Source organism: Schistocerca americana, chromosome 11, assembly GCF_021461395.2.
Source record: "Schistocerca americana isolate TAMUIC-IGC-003095 chromosome 11, iqSchAmer2.1, whole genome shotgun sequence".
Taxonomy (NCBI): domain Eukaryota; kingdom Metazoa; phylum Arthropoda; class Insecta; order Orthoptera; family Acrididae; genus Schistocerca; species Schistocerca americana.
In genome coordinates, this window is record NC_060129.1 from 20,719,296 (window position 1) to 20,739,922 (window position 20,627).

Sequence of the window (20,627 nt, forward strand, 5' to 3'; positions counted from 1 at the left end):
AGATCTACAAGGAGGAGATGTGCAGCATGTAGTTCCAAGAAACAACAAATTCTCACCGGCTGGATGTGTAGTGTGTTTAAGGTTCCAAAACGCTTAGGGAAAAGGGAGACATGCTTCCAAGACTATCATGCATCTTGATGCACGGTGGTACAAAAAATGAACCACCTCCCTTGTGACCAACAATGATTATAAAAATTGAATTTTTGTGTACAATGGTAATAATTATGTTCATTCTATTATAAATATGTTGCTTGTATGAATTTTTGACAATAAAAGCAAGTCGTGTACTTCTAGAGCTGGTTTTTGGTCAAATTAGTTGTACGTGAAAGAGTTAAAACTGAGATCATGACAAAATTTGCAGTGATGCAGCACCAAATTTCAATCAGTTACAAAACGAGTACTTAACGTTTCGCATTCCCGGGTATCAGTGTTCTCTGAGAATCAAGGGAAGGTTACGTCAGCCTACTCACAGAGCTCAGTCGTTAGCTAAAGCCATCACGCCTGACAATAAACGATCGAGACAAGTGATAAGATGGTACGTGCCACATCCGAATGGCCACCTGTGGAGCAAGTGAAGAACGCGGTGACGCAATATTGCCCGCTGAGAGGTACATATGCATCAGTGGTGGTCAGGCTGTCTCTGCCTACAGTGCTGGTCTGGCTGGGCTGTTGACGCGACGCTGTGTGTGCTGGGCTGACCCACCTCACTCTGGGGTGAGTAGAGACTCTGCAGGACGTGTCTCTTTTGTTACCTTTCAACGTTTCTGGGATTACTGGGCAGGTGATGCACTGCCCTGTCAGTCGATAACTCCTCTTTGAAGTTAAGACTCAGTTTATTCTGGGTGGGGCAGATTTTTAACTTGCAGAGGAACACAGTGCACGGCCATAACAAAGGCAACTGTTTTGCGCCAGAGTGCTCACTGCGACAGAATCGGAGTCACTACGTCCAAATTTTGCTGCAGTCTTATGCCTCCCTCTCCTGTGTACGTAGTGTAAGAGAGCGATCAAGATGTTTCCATTTGAGGGCATATCGGCAGCACATATGCAGCGTAGCGTGACTCTGATGCGGGAACATAAGCACCGTCATGTAGGCAAAAGATCAGTGTGTCATTTGTGTGTTTCCGACGTACACGCAGAACCGTGAACTACGGCGATGTTATTGGCAAATGCGTCCAAACAAGACCAACGAGGTGTTATTTCTTGGCTGCTGAAGGACAAACACCGGTCCATCGGAGAGTGAAGAATGTGTATGGGGCAGCGTGTCTGTCCCGAACCGCGCCGGCCGTTGTGGCCGAGCGGTTATAGGCGCTTCAGTCCGGAACCGTGCTGCTGCTACGGTCTCAGGTTGGAATCCTGCCTCGGGCATGGATGTGTGTGACGTCCTTAGGTTAGTTAGGCTTAAGTAGCTCTACATCAAGGGGACTGATGACCTCAGATGAGAAGTCCCATAGTGCTCAGAGCCATTTGAACCATTTTCTTTTGTCCTGCACCACAGTTGTGGAATGGTATCCCAGATTCTGCGATGGTCATAATTTGGAACGATCGTCTGCTTAGCTCCATTCGGATGTGGCACATACCACCTTATCGCTTATCTCGATCGTTTATTGTCAGGAGTGATGGATCTAGCTAACGACTGAGGTCTTTGACTAGGCTTACGTAACCCTTTCAGTGTTTCTCACACTGATATCCAGGATTGAGAAATGTATTCATTCTGTAACTGATTGAAATTAGTTACTGCTTAACTGCAAATTTTGTCATGATCTCAGTTCAAACAGCATAATACAGTCTATTTTGCAGTTGTATTTAGGAGATGTGTGGTTGTAGATCTGATGTTTCATGGTCAGTTCTTTTTGACTCGATTGGCCAGCCTGATGTGAAACATTTAAAATGGGATACATATTACATCATTAAATGAAAATTTTCTACATAACATTAAATACTCATCCACTGAAAAAACCCTTTCCGAACAGGCCTTGGAAGGCCTAATGGTACCGACCGGCCGCTGGTTCATCCTCAGAGCATAGGCATCACTGGATGCGCATACGGACGTGCGTGTGGTCAGCACACTGCTCTCCTGGTCGTATGTCAGTTTACGAGACCAGAGCCGCTACTTCTCAGTCAAGCAGTTCCTCAGTTTGCCTCACAAGGGTTGAGTGCACTCCACTTGCCAACAGCGCTCGGCAGACCGGATGGTCACCCATCCAAGTGCTAGCCCAGCCCGACAGCGCTTAACTTCTGTGAACTGACGGAAACCGATGTTACCACTGAAGCAAGGCCGTTGGCATTTATCCACTGATGGCCTTTAATATCGCAATACCATTAACGGCAACTAAATTTCACTTATTACTTTTGTGTACAATGTAGCAGAAAGAGTGCAGGATTAAATTTTTAGATGATCTGGAGACATAGGAGGTGGCCAGTGTGGCACACAAGACCGAATCTTCGTGGGCTGATACCGTGGAACTCCTATAACGACAACTTACCTATTAGCTTATCGTTTATTTTGTTCGTCAGCTCACTGACTTTTCTAGACAAATCCCCTTTAATTTGGATGGAGACTCCATACAGCATCGACAGAGAGAGCTAATCTTCTTTTCTACAAATAATGAACTATTTTTTGACGTTGAGGTCAATGCCAATACTGTAAATTTGCAACTATCTCCCTATCTGTCTCTCTATCTGTCTGTCAAAGCCACGGACACCTTTTACTTTCAGGAAAGGGAATACCTTCAGTAGCCTCTTGGATCTTTGCGCTATGTCAGTAAACGATTGAAGCGTCTCTCTGTATGAACGCCAGTCACCAAAATGAAGTCTGGAGGGTAGGAGATGACATACTGGCGGAAGTAAAGATGTCACGACTGATTCTGAGTCGTCCTTGGATACCTCATTTGAAAAAGCACTTGCTCACGAAAGGTAAAAGTCCCAGGTTCGAATCCCGATCAGAAACGCATTTTTAATGTGCCAGGAAATTTAAACAGCAGTCACTCTACTCTCGCGTCGTCTGTCGAAGTGGGGTGGGGAATCCTGAGATTAAGAAGAATTCTGTGTGCCGTGTCTATGGTTTACCCCCTGCTCCTTTCATAGAAAAGCAGTCACGACGATGTCTGACAGAAGTGCGCTTTAGAATTACTCCAGTGAAGTCGACGCTAACACTGTAAAGACTACAATGTGAGGGAAAAAGCAGTCGGGAAAACGGCGTACAACTACCTCTTTTGAAGGACAAGTAAGATCTGTACACAGTATTGGGTACGAAGAATTCTAAAAGCTAGAACGTGAGAGGTATCACTCCACTACCCTCCACTTCAGCGGTCACACGAAAAGATAAAAAATCAGGTAACTCTGAGGATTTGTTGATGAGAAATTAGGACTTGTGTACGTTGAACACTAAATCAAATAAAGCCGAAATCCTTATCTGGGAACGATTGTACTTCAATCCACTTAATTTCGTGAAAAATCTGGGGTTCGTGTGCGCTATGCTCTTTATGATGCCATTCCACATCGCTTTGCGAACGTTACGCCAACTCAGGGGTGAGACACCCGAGCACCTGAGCCAGAGTCCCTATCTCTCCTCATGCGACCGCCACGCCCTTTGCCCCTTAAAGTAAGCCCTGGACGATGCACGACTCCAGTAGGACGAGGGCGTGCAGCGGACAGTTAGGGACCTCTTCCCGCAGCAGCACAAGCTGCTTTACCAAACGGCTGTGTTGAATCCGACGCGTCGGGCTCATGATTGCCTCAATACTCACGGCGATTTTTCCTGATTCCCATACCGATTCTGTACTGTTCGTTCGCTTTACTTTCGACCACGTCTTTCATCTTTTACGTTTGACAGAATGTTTTTGCTGAAGCTTAGTGCGACAATGCAATACATTCTTCTATGCTTAGGGCAGGTATCAGGCAGCATAGACGTATTAAGATACAGAACTACCGTTTTCGGATTTAATTTGTGTACTGAACGATTTTCGTTCACTTGCAGATTCATGCAGTCTACTCACACTTTTCTCGTCCACTAAGATAAGCACAGAACAAATTGCAAAAACTACTTCTCAAACTATAAAGTGGAACATCTTTTACCTACTCAGTATTGAATCTTTGACTCCATTACAGAAATACAACCTAATTACACTATTGGCCATTAAAATTTCTACACCACGAAGATGACGTGCTACAGACGCGAAATTTAACCGGCAGGAAGAAGATGCTGTGATATGCAAATCATTAGCTTTTCAGAGCATTCACACAAGTTTGGCGCCGGTGGCGACACCTAAAACGTGCTGACATGAGGGAAGTTTCCAACCGACTTCTCATACACAAACAGCAGTGGACTGGCGTTGCCTGGTGAAACGTTATTGTGATGCCTCATGTAACGAGGGGAAATGCGTACCATCACGTTTCCGACTTTGATAAACGTCGGACTGTAGCCTTTCGCGATTGCGGTTTATCGTATCGCGTCATTGCTGCTCGCGTTGGTCGAGATCCAATGACTGTTAGCAGAATATGGAATCGGTGGGTTCAGGAGGGTAATACAGAACGCTGTGATGGATCCCAACGACCTCGTATCACTAGCAGTCGAGATGACAGGCATCTTATTCGCATGGCTGTAACGGATCGTGCAGCCACGTCTCGATCCCTGAGTCAACAGATGGGGACGTTTGCAAGACAACAACCATCTGCACGAACAGTTCGATGACCTTTCCAATAGCAGCTCGGAGACCATGGCTGCGGTTACCCTTGACGCTGCATCACAGACAGGAGCGCCTGTGATGGTGTATCCAATAGCAGCTCGGAGACCAAGGCTGCGGTTATCCTTGACGCTGCATCACAGACAGGAGCGCCTGTGATGGTGCATGCATTGACGATCCTGGGTCCACGAATGGCAAAACGTCATTTTTTCGGATCAATCCAGGTTACAGCATCCTGATGGTCGCATCCGTGTTTGGCGACATCGTTGTGTACCCACATTGGAAGCGTATTCGTCATCGCCATACTGGTGTATCACCTAGCGTGATGGTATGTGGTGTCATTGGTTACACGTCTGGGTCACCTCTAGTTCGCATTGACGGCACTTTGAATAGTGGACGTTACATTTCAGATGTGTTACGACCCGTGGCTCTAGCCTTCATTCGATCTCTGCGAAACCCTACATTTCAGCAGGACAATGCACGACCGCATGTTGCAGGTCCTGTACCGGCCTTTCTGGATACAGAAAATGTTCGACTGGTGCCCTGGCCAGCACATTCTCCAGATCTCTCACCAACTGAAAACGTCTGGTCAATGGTGTCCGAGCAACTGGCTCGTCACAATACGCCACTCACTACTCTTGATGACTTTGGTATCGTGTTGAAGCTGCCTAGGCAGCTTCACCTGTACACGCCATCCAAACTCTGTTTGACTCAATGCCCAGGCGTATCAAGGCCGTTATTACGGCCAGAGGTGGTTGTTCTGGGTACTGATTTCTCAGGATCTATGCACCCAAATAGCGTGAAAATGTAATCACATCTCAGTTCTAGTATAATATATTTGTCCAATGAATACTTGTTTATCATCTGCATTTCTTCTTGGTGTAGCAGTTTTAATGGCCAGTAGTGTAATTTCGACGTTACAATCCAGTATAACGGCTGTGATTCATGAATTAGAAGTACGTCCTTTTGCGTTGAATGTTGATGTGCCAGAACCATCTGGAACTTTGTATAGTTCTTCCTAAAATATTAAAGTCTCCCCAAAATAGAGATGAATTGTTACTTCCATTTCAATGTTCCATTATTTGAGACATCTAGTCAATTTGTTTCTTTACCGGTTTTCACCATAATGTAAACTTCCCATCTTGTGACTGACAGTAGGAGAAAGTTTAGAAAGTACTTATAAAGAATTACACATATTTCTGATATTTTTTTAAAGCTCTACATCACAGGAGCAATCTGGTACTGGTAAGTCAGACATGAATGACAAGTGAGTTACGCTCTTTTGTTATCTTGTATTGCCTGCGAGCGAAACCCAATTATTAGTCTTCTGTATTGGTGATTTTACTTCTCCTCGTATGGTGGGAAAGGGGGCTTACAGAATAAAACGACAGCATATGTTTTAGTTTAGTTGTAAGACATATTCTCTATGACAGACTCAACACTTCACCTACGGCTGGTTCGGTATTGTCTGCGAGGAATCTCTGGAATTGGTGAGAATGAGTTACTGTCTGACTGTGGCTGTCACCCTGCTTAAGTATTTGCTGGTAAGACACCCCAGACTTCAGTAGCAAACGGTAAGTCTACTTTGTGAACCAACTCCTACAAGACATGCCTGACTGGTTGTTATGAGCAGGATAATACGAATTCCGATACCAAAATTTCGATTTCCTCAATAACAGGACAGATTACAGGCATCGGTGGTTCTATGAAGTTTCACTACGGTTCCTTCTGACGTTGTTAGTATCTCTATTCTGAAAGACTTCGTGGTCAAGTGACACCACTCTCTCAAAAGAAATATGGAAATTATGTCTACGCCCTTTCTGAGAACATGTACAAAATAATTTTGCTGCAACAAAATGGGAACTCCTCAAAACGTAGTAGATTTTCGGCTGTTCGCTTGTGGTAGCAGTTTCGAAGAGAAAGGATACCTTGGTGTTATCACACACCAAAAAAAATTTTGCATCACCTCAGTTCCAAGAGTTCCTCGAACCTGTACAGAAAATTGGAATAGAGATCAACATACGCATCATTTCCGCCCTTTTTATTGCTCATGAAAACCACACATTGCATGTTGTTCCGTCATACAGTAAGACCTACAAAGGTGGTGCTCCAGATTGCTGTACACACTGGTACCTCTGACACCCAGTAGCACGTCCTCTTGCATTGATGCATGCCTGTATTCGTCGTGGCATACTATCCACAAGTTCATCAAGGCGATTCCGCGTAGATCCCTCAGAGTCGTTGGTGAGTCACGTCGTCCATAAACAGCCCTTTTCAATCTATCCCAGGTATGTTCGATGGGGCTCATGTCTGTAGAACATGCTGGCAACTCTAGTCGAGCGATGTCATTATCCTGAAGGAAGCCATTCACAAGATGTGCACGATGGGGGCGCGAACTGTCGTCCACGAAGACGAATGCCTCGCCGATATGCTGCCGATATGGTTGGACTATCGATCAGAGGATGGCATTCACGTATCGTACAACCGTCACGGCGTCTTCCATGACCCACCAGTGGCGTACGTCGGCCCCACATAATGCCACCCCAAAACAGCAGGGAACCTCCATCTTGCTGCACTCGCTACACCACGTGTCTAAGGCGTTCAGCCTGACCGGATTGCCTCCAAACACGTCTCCAACGATTGTTTGAAGGCATATGCGACAATCATTGGAGAAGAAAACGTGATGCCAATTCTGAGCAGTCCATTCAGTATGTTGTTGGGCCCATCTGTACCATGCTGCACGGTGTCGTGATTGCAAAGCTGGACCTCGCCATGGACGTTGGGAGTGAAGTTGCGCATCACGCAGCCTATTGCGCACAGTTTGAGTCATAACACGACGTCCTGTGTCTGCACGAAAATCATTATTCAAATTTATGGCATTGCTGTCAGGGTTCCTCCGAGCCATACCCCGTAGGTAGCGGTCATCCACTGCAGTAATAGCCCTTGGGTGACCTGAGCGAGGCATGTCATCGACAGTTCCTATTTCTCTGGTTCTCCTCCACGTCTGAACAACATCGCTTTGGTTCACTCCGAGACACCTGGACACTTCCCTGGTTGAGAGCCCTTCCTGCCACAAAATATCAATGTGGAAGCGATCGAACCGCGGTATTGACCGTCTGGGCATGGTTGAGCTACAGATGACATGAACTGTGTACCTCCTTCCTGATGTAATGACTGGAACTGATCAGCTGTCAGACTCCCTCTGTCTAATAGGCACTGCTCGTGTATGGTTGTTTACATCTTTGGGAAGGTTTAGTGACATCTCTGAACAGTCTAAGGGACTGTGTCTGTGATACAATATTCACAGTCATTGTCTATCTTCAGGAGCTTTGGGAATTGGGGTCATGAGAAACTTTTTTTGATGTGTGTAGTTGTCTTGCAGTGGACAACATTTACCAACTGTGTCTTCATACAGGTTTCATGTGCATGTGCAATAGTTGAAGGTGCTGTGTAAGATCAAAGAGCAATGATGGTGTGTTTCAGTATCATCAACAATGTCTGCAATGAATAAGGTTCGAGACACTGGAGCTGTGGACCTGGGCGCCCTTCTGGATGCTGGACAGGGCGCTATGGTAACGCTGCTGCCTGGAGAGACACAGCTCGTGGCGCACAGAGCGGTCCTGGCCGCCAGGAGCCCCGTCTTCGCCGCCGTGTTCCGGCACGACACGCTGGAGGCCAGCAGCGGCCAGGTCACCATCGCAGACGTGGAGGGACTGACGCTGAGGCAGCTGCTGGCTGCAGGCCTCCCAGCTGCAGGCCTCCCAGCTGCCCGGCATAGCCCCCCAGCTCCTTGCAGCTGCTGATAAGTACGGATTTTCGACCCTAAAGGCCGTGTGTGAACATCAGCTGATTGCACAGCTGACCGTAGAGAGTGTGGCGGCCACAGCTGTCCTCGCCATCAGGAATTCGTGCACTGACCTAACTGTGGCTGTTGTCGCCTTCATGAAGGCCAACGTCCAGGTAATGGCCACACAGGGTTGGGCAGATGCATTGCTGAACCAGCCTCAACATTTTATTCAAGTGACTCGCCTTGTTGCTGCGCCACTTGGAGAAATTAGGTAAGCACAAAACAAGACACTCCTCTGCATTTTCCAGTTCTATCCTTACATGGGTCTGTACCATAAAATTGACCATCGTCAACAGCAATTTTCTAATAGTCCACGACATTTTCATTGCTTTCTCATAACACGTTCATAGAATCTCTAATCTGAACTGTTTTCATTAGGAGTTAAGTTAGCTAAAAGAAGTTTTGGAAAACTCGATATTTTCGTAGCTTCCTAGGTTGTATTAACCTCGAAGCAATCCATCCTTATATGTAGTCACTATTTCCGTTATACTACTTGTGTACAACACATTATTTGGGTTTTGGCATCATGCTTCTGAACAAAGATCATGTTGATAGTGTACTCAGCAGGTGGCATTTTCGATTTGGGCAAGATGATGTGCTGCTCAGTATAGACATAGACAAAGCAGAATGAGATTTTCACTCTGCAGCGGAGTGTGCGCTGATGTGAAACTTCCTGGCAGATTAAAACTGTGTGCCCGACCGAGACTCGAACTCGGGACCTTTGCCTTTCGCGGGCAAGTGCTCTACCAACTGAGCTACCGAAGCACGACTCACGCCCGGTACTCACAGCTTCACTTCTGCCAGTGGTAGAGCACTTGCCCGTGAAAGGCAAAGGTCCCGAGTTCGAGTCTCGGTCGGGCACACAGTTCTAATCTGCCAGGAAGTTTCATAGACAAAGCAATTTGTGTGTTTTTAAACTGTGCACGTGAGTGCTTGAACCATTCTCTGCATGATGTACAGGTCCTCACAAAAAGTAATTGTTCTTCACAAAAAAAGTAATTGCTCACTGCCACTACTTCGCTGGCAGTAAGCTAGCCACAAATGGTGTCACACTACATAAACACAAGCTGAAGGGGAGGATTAAGTACGTCTCTCTTTACCAGTACCAAGTAGCAGTACGCTGGAAAACGAGTCAATCAAGGAGGGCAGCAACGTATTCATAGTTATCCATTTCTCACGTTGCCGTGCTGTAAATGCTGACTTGCCACAACTTTTAGTTCTAGTAAATGATATTGCTTTGTCAACATTGGGTCCACATTTATGTCTCACAGTTCCCATTCAGCTGCCAAAATGACAACTAGAACTGACAGGTGAATCTCTGCACATATAATCAACCTATTACCTTACAGTACACAGCTCGTGGTCTAGGGGCTAGCGTTACTTCCTCTGGATCACGGGGTCCTTGGTTTGATTCGAAGACGGATTGGGGATTTTCTCGCCCTGGTGACTGGGTGTTGTGTTGTCCTCATCAATTCATCATCATCCTCATTATTTGTGAGAGTTACTAGATTGGATTGTGGAAAAGAAAATAGACTGTGTAAAAATTGGGACTTTGTTCAGGTGCTAATGACCACACACTTGAGCACGCCACAAACCAAACATCATCATCATCATCATCATCGCCACCACCTTGCAGTTCCAACTTTCACAAGCATCCCACCAGATGCGGGTAGTAGTGGATAGCTTTGCATTAGTACACAGTTGAGGATATTAAAACTCAGTGACTCAGAAGCATAAACCACATACTTGGGAGTTCAATATGTCAGTGTAATCTAGAGCTGGTGTTCCTTTCAGACTGCCAAGGCACATATCTGCTACAGCGCAGGACAGTAGGAAAGTTTTCTGTGTCCCGTAATTGTCTTTTATTTTCTTAGTATGTGTGTGCAGTATGCCAGGCATTTTGGAGGAAAAATTATTTTACTACCCGCAAGCAGTATGGGTATAGTTTGATATAACTTTTAAGGAACATCAAGTGAAACATTTCACACTCCACTGCTCTGATCCACAATACAACAAACCAGTCATCTCAACAACATGGCAGTTTAGAGTGGTCCTAGACAATGCCTTATCTTTCCTTCACATTTTCTTCTCGTCTCAGTCGATTAGTTACCCCAAAATATTTGCTCTACTTTGGTACAATCTCTTTTACAACACACACGAAATTTTGTGTAGGTATTAACAAATTACACTATTGGCCATTAAAATTCCTACACCAAGAAGAAATGCAGATGATAAATGGGTATGCATTGGACAAATATATTATACTAGAACTGACAAGTGATTACATTTTCACGCTATTTGCGTGCATAGATCCTGAGAAATCAGTACCCAGAACAACCACCTCTGGCTGTAATAACGGCCTTGATACGCCTGGGCATTGAGTCAAACAGAGCTTGGATGGCGTGTACAGGTACAGCCGCCCATGCAGCTTCAACACGATACCACAGTTCATCAAGAGTAGTGACTGGCGTATTGTGACGAGCCAGTTGATCGGCCACTATTGACCAGGCGCTTTCAGTTGGTGAGAGATCTGGAGAATGTGCTTTGCCAGGGCAGCAGTCGAACATATTCTGTTTCCGTACAGGACCTGCAACATGCGGTTGTACATTATCCTGCTGAAATGTGGGGTTTCGCAGGGATCGAATGAAGGGTAGAGCCACGGGTCATAACACATCTGAAATGTAGCGTCCACTGTTCAAAGTGCCGTCAATGCGAACTAGAGGTAACCGAGACGTGTAACCAATGGCACTCCATACCATCACGCCAGGTGATAGTATGGCGATGACGAATACACGCTTCCAATGTGCGTTCACGGCATGTCGCCAAACACGGATGCGACCTTCATGATGCTGTAAACAGAACCTGGATTCATCCGAAGTAATTACGTTTTGCCATTCATGCACCCACGTTCGTCATTGCGTACACCATCGCAAGCGCTCCTGTCTGTGATGCAGCGTCAAGGGTAACCGCAGCCATGGTTTCCGTGCTGATAGGCCATGCTGTTGCAAACGTCACCTAACTGTTCGTGCAGATGGTTGCCGTCTTGCAAACGTCCCCATCTGTTGACTCAGGGATCGAGACGTGGCTGCACGATCCGTTACAGCCATGCGAATAAGATGCCTGTCATCTCGACTGCTAGTGATACGAGGCCGTTGGGATCCAGCACGGCGTTCTGTATTACCCTCTTGAACCCACTGATTCCATATTCTGGTAACAGTCATTGGATCTCGACCAACGCGAGCAGCAATGTCGCGATACGATAAACCGCAATGGCGATTGGCTACAATCCGACCTTTATCAAAGTCGGAAACGTGATGGTACGCATTTCTCCTCCATACACGAGGCATCACAACAACGTTTCACCAGGCAACGCCGGTCCACTGCTGTTTGTGTATGAGAAATCCGTTGGAAACTTTCCTCATGTCAGCACGTTGTAGGTGTCGCCACCGGCGCCAACCTTGTGCGAATACTCTGAAAAGCTAATGATTTTCATATCACAGCATCTTCTTCCTGTCGCTTAAATTTCGCGTCTGTAGCACGTCATCTTCGTGGTGTAGCAATTTTAATGGCCAGTAGTGTATATAAAATCCTGGAAGAGCAAGCATCAAATCCCTACGCTCCTTCCTTGTTTGAAATTCTCTATGGTGTTAATAGATCCTGTCCATAGAGTATCAAAAGTTTCCTTCTACTTTGACACAGCAGGTGATCTTCCCTATCCAACATACTGGAGCTGCTGATACATTTATAGGGATGACAGTATTGAGTAGATGTATACATACCACTCTCCTTTGTTATAAACTGTATCACAGGTATGTATGCCCCACTCACGTTTATTTCCTATGTTTTTCAACTATTTTTAAGCATATGTCTGCAGTACACAATGGTGTGTTTCAAGAACTGTAAACGTTGAGATGATATTGTTTACAATGTCAAAGACGATTTTTCTTTTAACTGTAGCCATTGTTTTAAACTCTTCAAGCAACTTTGTTTGTTCAACGTTATGTTAAATGAAAATTAATGTGTGAAAATGAAACACATCACCAGTGGTGTGTTTTCGAGAATTTCTGACTCTGAAACATTGCACGTAAATTTACTTTTACCTGCTTTACTCAAAAGTAAATTCGGGAAATACTCTTGATAACTTTTAAAATCTACTTAATGTAATTCCTGGTTACAATTTTCTTCAGTCTTTTAGACTTCACACCATATTGCTTGGTATCTGTTCATCTGACTGTGATGAAGTCAATTTGTTACATAACTTCCCATTCAGATCTGTATGGTCATGAGAAGCTAGACGTTGTTTCTGTAGTAAGCTGATAACTCACTTTACCAGATTGTATTGCCATCTCTCTCTCCCTCTCTCACACACACATGCACACACACACACACACACACACACACACACACACACACACACACACACACACACACACGTCGATTCATCATTTCTGTTGGATCGTGCCTCACATCGACCTCTTGAGTAACAGTGATCGTTGGCCCATGTGTATCAATTCCGTTTATTGTACAGCATTTACATTTCTGTGTAATAATGTTTTAATGTCAGTTAAATTTCCCACTGGATTGGCTCCATTCTGTCATGAATCGTCATCTTCCTGCACTGCTACTTCCTCTGAAGCACCTTCCCAGCTAAGTTCAAAACTTGCTGTCCAGTTCATTTTCGGTGTCTCTTATAGCCCATTCCCTGGCACGTGAGCTACAAACACTTTCAACACTGTCTGATGATGATAGTGTTACGGTAACAACAGTTAAGAACAATTAAAGGTCTGAGACAGCCTGTTTGATGCCCTTCTAATTTCTGTGTGATGTATGCCGCTGAAAAATTCTTCTGCCAGTCCAGATTTATTGTGGGCCATTGTAATTATCTTTTATTTGTGCTTAATTTTGAACAATTTGTTTTTTGGTATGATAAGCTCCATCTGTAGGGAGAAATAATCTAGAAATTTGTAGTGGTCTGTACCGCCTATGCAATTAATTGAAGGCAGTTTGTTTATTGCTATATGCTTTTCGCTTCTTTTACTTGGGAAGCATCATCAGTGGCATGTAATACATCTATCCTTTTATAGACGCAATAAACGTATTATGTGGTAGATATACTATGCTGCTCTATTAAATTTTGTCATGCTTTTCTCTTTCTTTTTAGATTAGAATCAACTACTGTAGCACAAATTCCGTAATGTGAACTTATCGTTCAGTGTTACTTACGATTTACAGCGCTGCTGACTGATATGTGTGGTCCTGGAGATGTATTAATTAGTTTCCATACCTCAGCTGGCCGATTTATGGCGTTCTTTCACCCATATTTGTCACGTAGCATATATCACTTGCACCTTCCATTTTGTGATCAATTGTTTGTTGTTGCTGTGGTCTTCAGTCCTGAGACTGGTTTGATGCAGCTCTCCATGCTACTCTATCCTGTGCAAGCTTCTTCATCCCCCAGTACCTACTGCAACCTACATCCTTCTGAATCTGCTTAGTGTATTCATCTCTTGGTCTCCCTCTACGATTTTTACCCTCCACGCTGCCCTCCAATGCTAAATTTGTGATCCCTTGATGCCTCAAAACATGTCCTACCAACCGATCCCTTCTTCTAGTCAAGTTGTGCCACAAACTTCTCTTCTCCACAATCCTATTCAACACCTCCTCATTAGTTACATGATCTACCCACCTTATCTTCAGCATTCTTCTGTAGCACCACATTTCGAAAGCTTCTATTCTCTTCTTGTGCAAACTGGTTATCGTCCATGTTTCACTTCCATACATGGCTACACTCCATACAAATACTTTCAGAAACGCCTTCCTGACACTTAAATCTATACTCGATGTTAACAAATTTCTCTTCTTCAGAAACGATTTCCTTGCCATTGCCAGTCTACATTTTATATCCTCTCTACTTCGACCATCATCAGTTATTTTACTCCCTAAATAGTAAAACTCCTTTACTACTTTAAGTGTCTCACTTCCTAATCTAATCCCCTCAGCATCACCCGATTTAATTTGACTACATTCCATTATCCTCGTTTTGCTTTTGTTGATGTTCATCTTATATCCTCCTTTCAAGACACTGTCCATTCCGTTCAACTGCTCTTCCAAATCCTTTGCTGTCTCTGACAGAATTACAATGTCATCGGCGAACCTCAAAGTTTTTACTTCTTCTCCATGAATTTTAATACCTACTCCGAATTTTTCTTTTGTATCCTTTACTGCTTGCTCGACATACAGATTGAATAACATCGGGGAGAGACTACAACCCTGTCTCACTCCTTTCCCAACCACTGCTTGCCTTTCATGCCCCTCGACTCTTATAACTGTCATCTGGTTTCTGTACAAATTGTAAATAGCCTTTCGCTCCCTGTATTTTACCCCTGTCAACTTCAGAATTTGAAACAGAGTATTCCAGTTAACGTTGTCAAAAGCTTTCTCTAAGTCTACAAATGCTAGAAACGTAGGTTTGCCTTTTCTTAATCTTTCTTCTAAGATAAGTCGTAAGATTAGTATTGCCTCACGTGTTCCAAAATTTCTACGAAATCCAAACTGATCTCCCCCGAGGTCCGCTTCTTCCAGTTTTTCCATTCGTCTGTAAAGAATTCGCGTTAGTATTTTGCAGCTGTGACTTATTAAACTGATAGTTCGGTAATTTTCACATCTGTCAACACCTGCTTTCTTTGGGATTGGAATTATTATATTCTTCTTGAAGTCTGTGGGTATTTCGCCTGTCTCATACATCTTGCTCACCAGATGGTAGAGTTTTGTCATGACTGGCTCTCCCAAGGCCATCAGTAGTTCTAATGGAATGTTATCTACTCCCAGGGCCTTGTTTCGACTCAGGTCTTTCAGTGCTCTGTCAAACTCTTCACACAGTATCTTATCTCCCATTTCGTCTTCATCTACATCCTCTTCCATTTCCATAATATTGTCCTCAAGTACATTGCCCTTGTATAAACCCTCTATATACTCCTTCCACCTTTCTGCCTTCCCTTCTTTGCTTAGAACTGGGTTGCCATCTGAGCTCTTGATATTCATACAAGTGGTTCTCTTTTCTCCAAAGGTCTCTTTAATTTTCCTGTAGGCAGTATCTATCTTACCCCTAGTGAGACAAGCCTCTACATCCTTACATTTGCCCTCTAGCCATCCCTGCTTAGTCATTTTGCACTTCCTGTCGATATCATTTTTGAGACGTTTGTATTCCTTTTTGCCTGCTTCATTTACTGCATTTTTATATTTTCTCCTTTCATCAATTAAATTCAATATTTCTTCTGTTACCCAAGGATTTCTATTAGCCGTCGTCTTTTTATCTACACGATCCTCTGCTGCCTTCACTACTTCATCCCTCAGAGCTACCCATTCTTCTTCTACTGTATTTCTTTCCCCCATTCCTGTCAATTGTTCCCTTATGCTCTCCCTGAAACTCTCTACAACCTCTGGTTCTTTCAGTTTATCCAGGTCCCATCTCCTTAAATTCCCACCTTTTTGCAGTTTCTTCAGTTTCAATCTGCAGTTCATAACCAATAGATTGTTGTCAGAATCCACATCTGCCCCTGGAAATGTCTTACAATTTAAAACCTGGTTCCTAAATCTCTGTCTTACCATTATATAATCTATCTGATACCTTTTAGTATCTCCAGGATTCTTCCAGGTATACAACCTTCTTTTATGATTCTTGAACCAAGTGTTAGCTATGATTAAGTTATGCTCTGTGCAAAATTCTACAAGGCGGCTTCCTCTTTCATTTCTTCCCCCCAATCCATATTCACCTACTATGTTTCCTTCTCTCCCTTTTCCTACTCTCGAATTCCAGTCACTCATGACTATTAAATTTTCATCTCCCTTCACTACCTGAATAATTTCTTTTATCTCGTCATACATTTCATCAATTTCTTCGTCATCTGCAGAGCTAGTTGGCATGTAAACTTGTAGTACTGTAGTAGGCATGGGCTTTGTGCCTATCTTGGCCACAATAATGCGTTCACTATGCTGTTTGTAGTAGCTAACCCGCACTCCTATTTTCCTATTCATTATTAAACCTATTCCTGCATTACCCCTATTTGATTTTGTATTTATAACCCTGTAATCACCTGACCAAAAGTCTTGTTCCTCCTGCCACCGAACTTCACTAATTCCCACTATATCTGACTTTAACCTATCCATTTCCCTTTTTAAATTTTCTAACCTACCTGCCTGATTAAGGGATCTGACATTCCACGCTCCGATCCGTAGAAGGCCAGTTTTCTTTCTCCTGATAACGACGTCCTCCTGAGTAGTCCCCGCCCGGAGATCCGAATGGGGGACTATTTTACCTCCGGAATATTTTACCCAAGAGGACGCCATCATCATTTAATCATACAGTAAAGCTGCATGTGATCAATATGTGTGTTTTTTCAGTGTGTAGTGTTGCCAACTGTCGTTGTGTGTTTGTCTGTCTTTTGTGTGTGTTGTGTTGCGGTTTGATATTTTTCATTTTTTACTTGTGTGTGTGTGTGTGCGCGCGCGCGCGCGCGCGTGTGTGTGTGTGTGTGTGTGTGTGTGTGTGTGTGTGTGTGTGTGCGCGTGTGTGTGTGTGTGTGTGCGTGTGTGTGTGTATCTATTTCCTGTGTATAATCGTGTAATTCTTTTTTGAGGTGGTAATTTTTTGGGTAGTTCATTATAAAATCATTCATGTTAACTGACAAACTATTCTTGTTCAGAGTGTGTGTTCAACTATCCCTGTAAACACTCCCTCAGCAGTGCTGCCTGTACTGTGGAGACACCTATACACCCCCACCCCCTATGTGAATAGACTCACCCATGCAGTACCTCTCTCTGCGCAGTGCGCTGGCCACCACAGGTGGTGGCCCCATCCCTGGCAGTCACCATCAGCCTCTCAGTGGCCACAGCCGGACTCCTGCCACAGCTACTCCACCCAAAACTCCCCACCACACACCCCCAGCTGATGATGCAATTGTCTCTCGCGTGCAGTGAGTTGCAGCACTGTTTAAACACTTTTTGCACATGTGGTACCACATTCTGCGGTGTTAACTAAGTGTTACAGGAAAAAATTGAATCCCTGGTTTTTTAGTTTATGAATGAAGCACAAGTTACAGATCTTGGAAAAATATATTCTTTTATTGTATTTGAGTAGTGGTATCATGAAATCATCATTTGAGTAGATATGCATAAGACAGATAGTTTCTCTGGCTTCACAGTGAACAATATGTTCTGTTCAGAATTATTGAAATGCTCTTATATGATAAATGTGGCATAGGAAGCATATACATTTCAAAAGATTCTTCGTTCATTGGTGTGCAGTTTCTGCTTTCAATAATACTTATTTATCTTACAACTCATTTCCAAAGAAAATGTCTGTCGAAGCATGGTTTTGTTGAATTACGATTCAACAAAACCTAGATCTCAAGTAAATGAGTAATTGTGGATGTAAGTGCATACAGTTTCTCAGAAATAAATGATGAACAAAGAGTAAGTGGGTAAAGGAGTAGGAGGAACAAAAAGTAAATATTCGACACAGGATTGAGGGTATGGCTTGTTTTGAATGTGTGTTCAAATATACTTTGAATTTTCTCTAACTGACATTTATCAACATTTATATATATAGTGACCATTGAAAATTTGTGTTAAATTTGTGCCCAGATATCCTGATTATCACAGGCAGTCACCTTAACCTTCAGTCTATCTGACCACACCCTGAGCCGAGACTCAGTCTTTCTCATAGACGCCCCACCACTGATTTCCATACACTAGTATGAGAGTTTCTGCCATGGGGTATGTGTGAATAGCAACAATGGGTAGAGGAGTTAGTGGGAAACCTTGGTTCATCTTAGTACAATGTGTTTGAGAATCTCTAATGGTAGTGTTTGGATATCATGGGCGAAAACATCAGCCACAATGAAAGTTGGAGAGAAGTGCAGGTGTTCTCATGTGGCCTAAACGTTAATGCACCTGCATGCAATAATCAGAAAATCTGGCCAGTCTTGTTGTGGGTGTGATTGAGTGGAGATGCGTGTGGTGCAGTGTGCCTTGCCTCCGAGCAGGTGACAGAGTTTTGTAGGTGTTCTAAGTACAGTTTTCTGTTCATCATGGAGCAGTTTTTGTGAAATTCCAACCTAAAGTTTGTTGTTGTTGTTGTTGTGGTCTTCAGTCCTGAGATTGGTTTGATGCAGCTCTCCATGCTACCCTATCCTGTGCAAGTTTCTTCATCTCCCAGTACCTACTACAACCTACATCCTTCTGAATCTGCTTAGTGTATTCATCTCTTGGTCTCCCTCTACGATTTTTACCGTCCACGCTGCCCTCCAATGCTAAATTTGTGATCCCTTGATGCCTCAGAACATGTCCTACCAACCGGTCCCTTCTTCTCGTCAAGTTGTGCCACAAATTCCTCTTCTCCCCAATTCTATTCAATACCTTCTCATTAGTTATGTGATCTACCCATCTAATCTTCAGCATTCTTCTGTACAACCTAAAGTACATATTTTAAATCAATTACCAATGGTAGTAGTCACATATAGTTGGATTTATGAGAAAAAATGTAGCTATCTGAGAGTGGATTGGTAGTTTTGCAGTATGACTGCATTGCCCACACAGTTCACTTTAAAATTAAAGACCGTGCATTTTGCATCTGAATCTTACTCATACAGACCTGTACTACCAACGGTGAGCTTATTTAACATCTTTTAAATTAATCAGTGCAGAATAGAACGCGATATTGTTAATTATTGAAAGGCGAAAAATAGGACCAAAACGATCATTTTACTAAAGTTGACAATGTGGTATATCATAGACCATCCACACACCTTGATGCTTGATTACATCTATGTCAGCGATAGCATGATCCAGCAGGTTAAAAGCTCATTATACAAAGCCAGAATCGTGTAACAGTTCTTTCAAGAGGACGATAGGAAACCAAATTTCATGTCGTGGCCACCAAAATCGACTTGCCTGTACCTAGTGGAACACACATAGGATGCTCTTGGGTGCCAACTCCTTGCCAACGAACAACCGGCCCAATATGTATGGGAATTGATCCGTGCATAGTCCCAAAACCTACCAAGGTCTTGTAGAATTCATGCCACGTACAATCGTTGCTGTATTTCATAAAAAGGTAGATTGATGTGCTATTTAGCAGATGATTATAAGGTTTTAGCTTGTGTGTGTGTGTGTGTGTGTGTGTGTGTGTGTGTTTTACCAGCGCTATTTGACAAAAGTTCTTGACCAAATGTGAACAGCATGTGCAGTAACAGAGCAACCACAGTTCTAAAATTGTAGACATTGATAGCTATGATACACAAAATACAAAATCAGACGAGTCCTAATACAATACACACAGCAGCATACAGATTGGCAAAAGGAAACAACGCAATATTATTCCCCATGCCTCTACAGATAACACGGAGCATAACACAATTTCTTGAGGTATGAACAACTGAACGCCATAATAATCAACACAATGTGACAAGCAAGGCAAGCACGTGTGATAAATAATAACACTGATGACAAAATATTGGTTCTACACAATAAACAATAAAGTAAAAGGCCATGACGCCAGCAGAACAGTTAACTAGTTAGAAATGACAGAATGTAAAGCCAGATGCAGTAAGCAACTACGAAACACATTTTTATGCATTTCCGCACACTACATGTTAATCCATAGAAAACTATGTTTTGTCCTCACCACAGCAGCAAAGAGACTGTAGACTGGTATAATCTTTTTGTAGGACAGACCGTCTGGAAATGATACTTTTGCTACAAACATTTGTGATCTCCAGCTCTGAAGGAGCAATTTAACTTTATTCGTTCAGAAGTAATTTGACAGTCACTGAAATGAATTTACTTTACTACAGTTAATATTCAGTGCTCTACCTGGAATCAAGATGGATGGAAGCTTACGTAGCACAATAGCTACCGTCATTAAAATTTGAAGTCACATATTAATGAAAATTTAATATTGAAAATTAAATGAAAGAAATCTCAAAACCTGAAGCACTAAGTGAATTAGCAATGCGACGAGCCAGTATTATAAACACGCAAATAAAATTAAAGCTGTATTTTCCACCTAAATACACTTGTGACAATCTTGCACTGTCGTA

At 43.4% G+C, this 20,627-nt stretch overlaps 1 protein-coding gene across 1 annotated transcript in view; it reads left to right on the plus strand.

The window, feature by feature from the left end:
* The window catches only part of LOC124553955 (ankyrin-3-like), a 98,262-nt gene that overhangs the window by 65,252 nt on the left and 12,383 nt on the right, over positions 1–20,627 (plus strand). Inside the window, exon 4 of the mRNA XM_047127968.1 lies at positions 8,166–8,438. Coding sequence (XP_046983924.1) covers positions 8,166–8,438 — 273 coding nt within the window. The remainder of the gene's footprint in view (positions 1–8,165; positions 8,439–20,627) is intronic.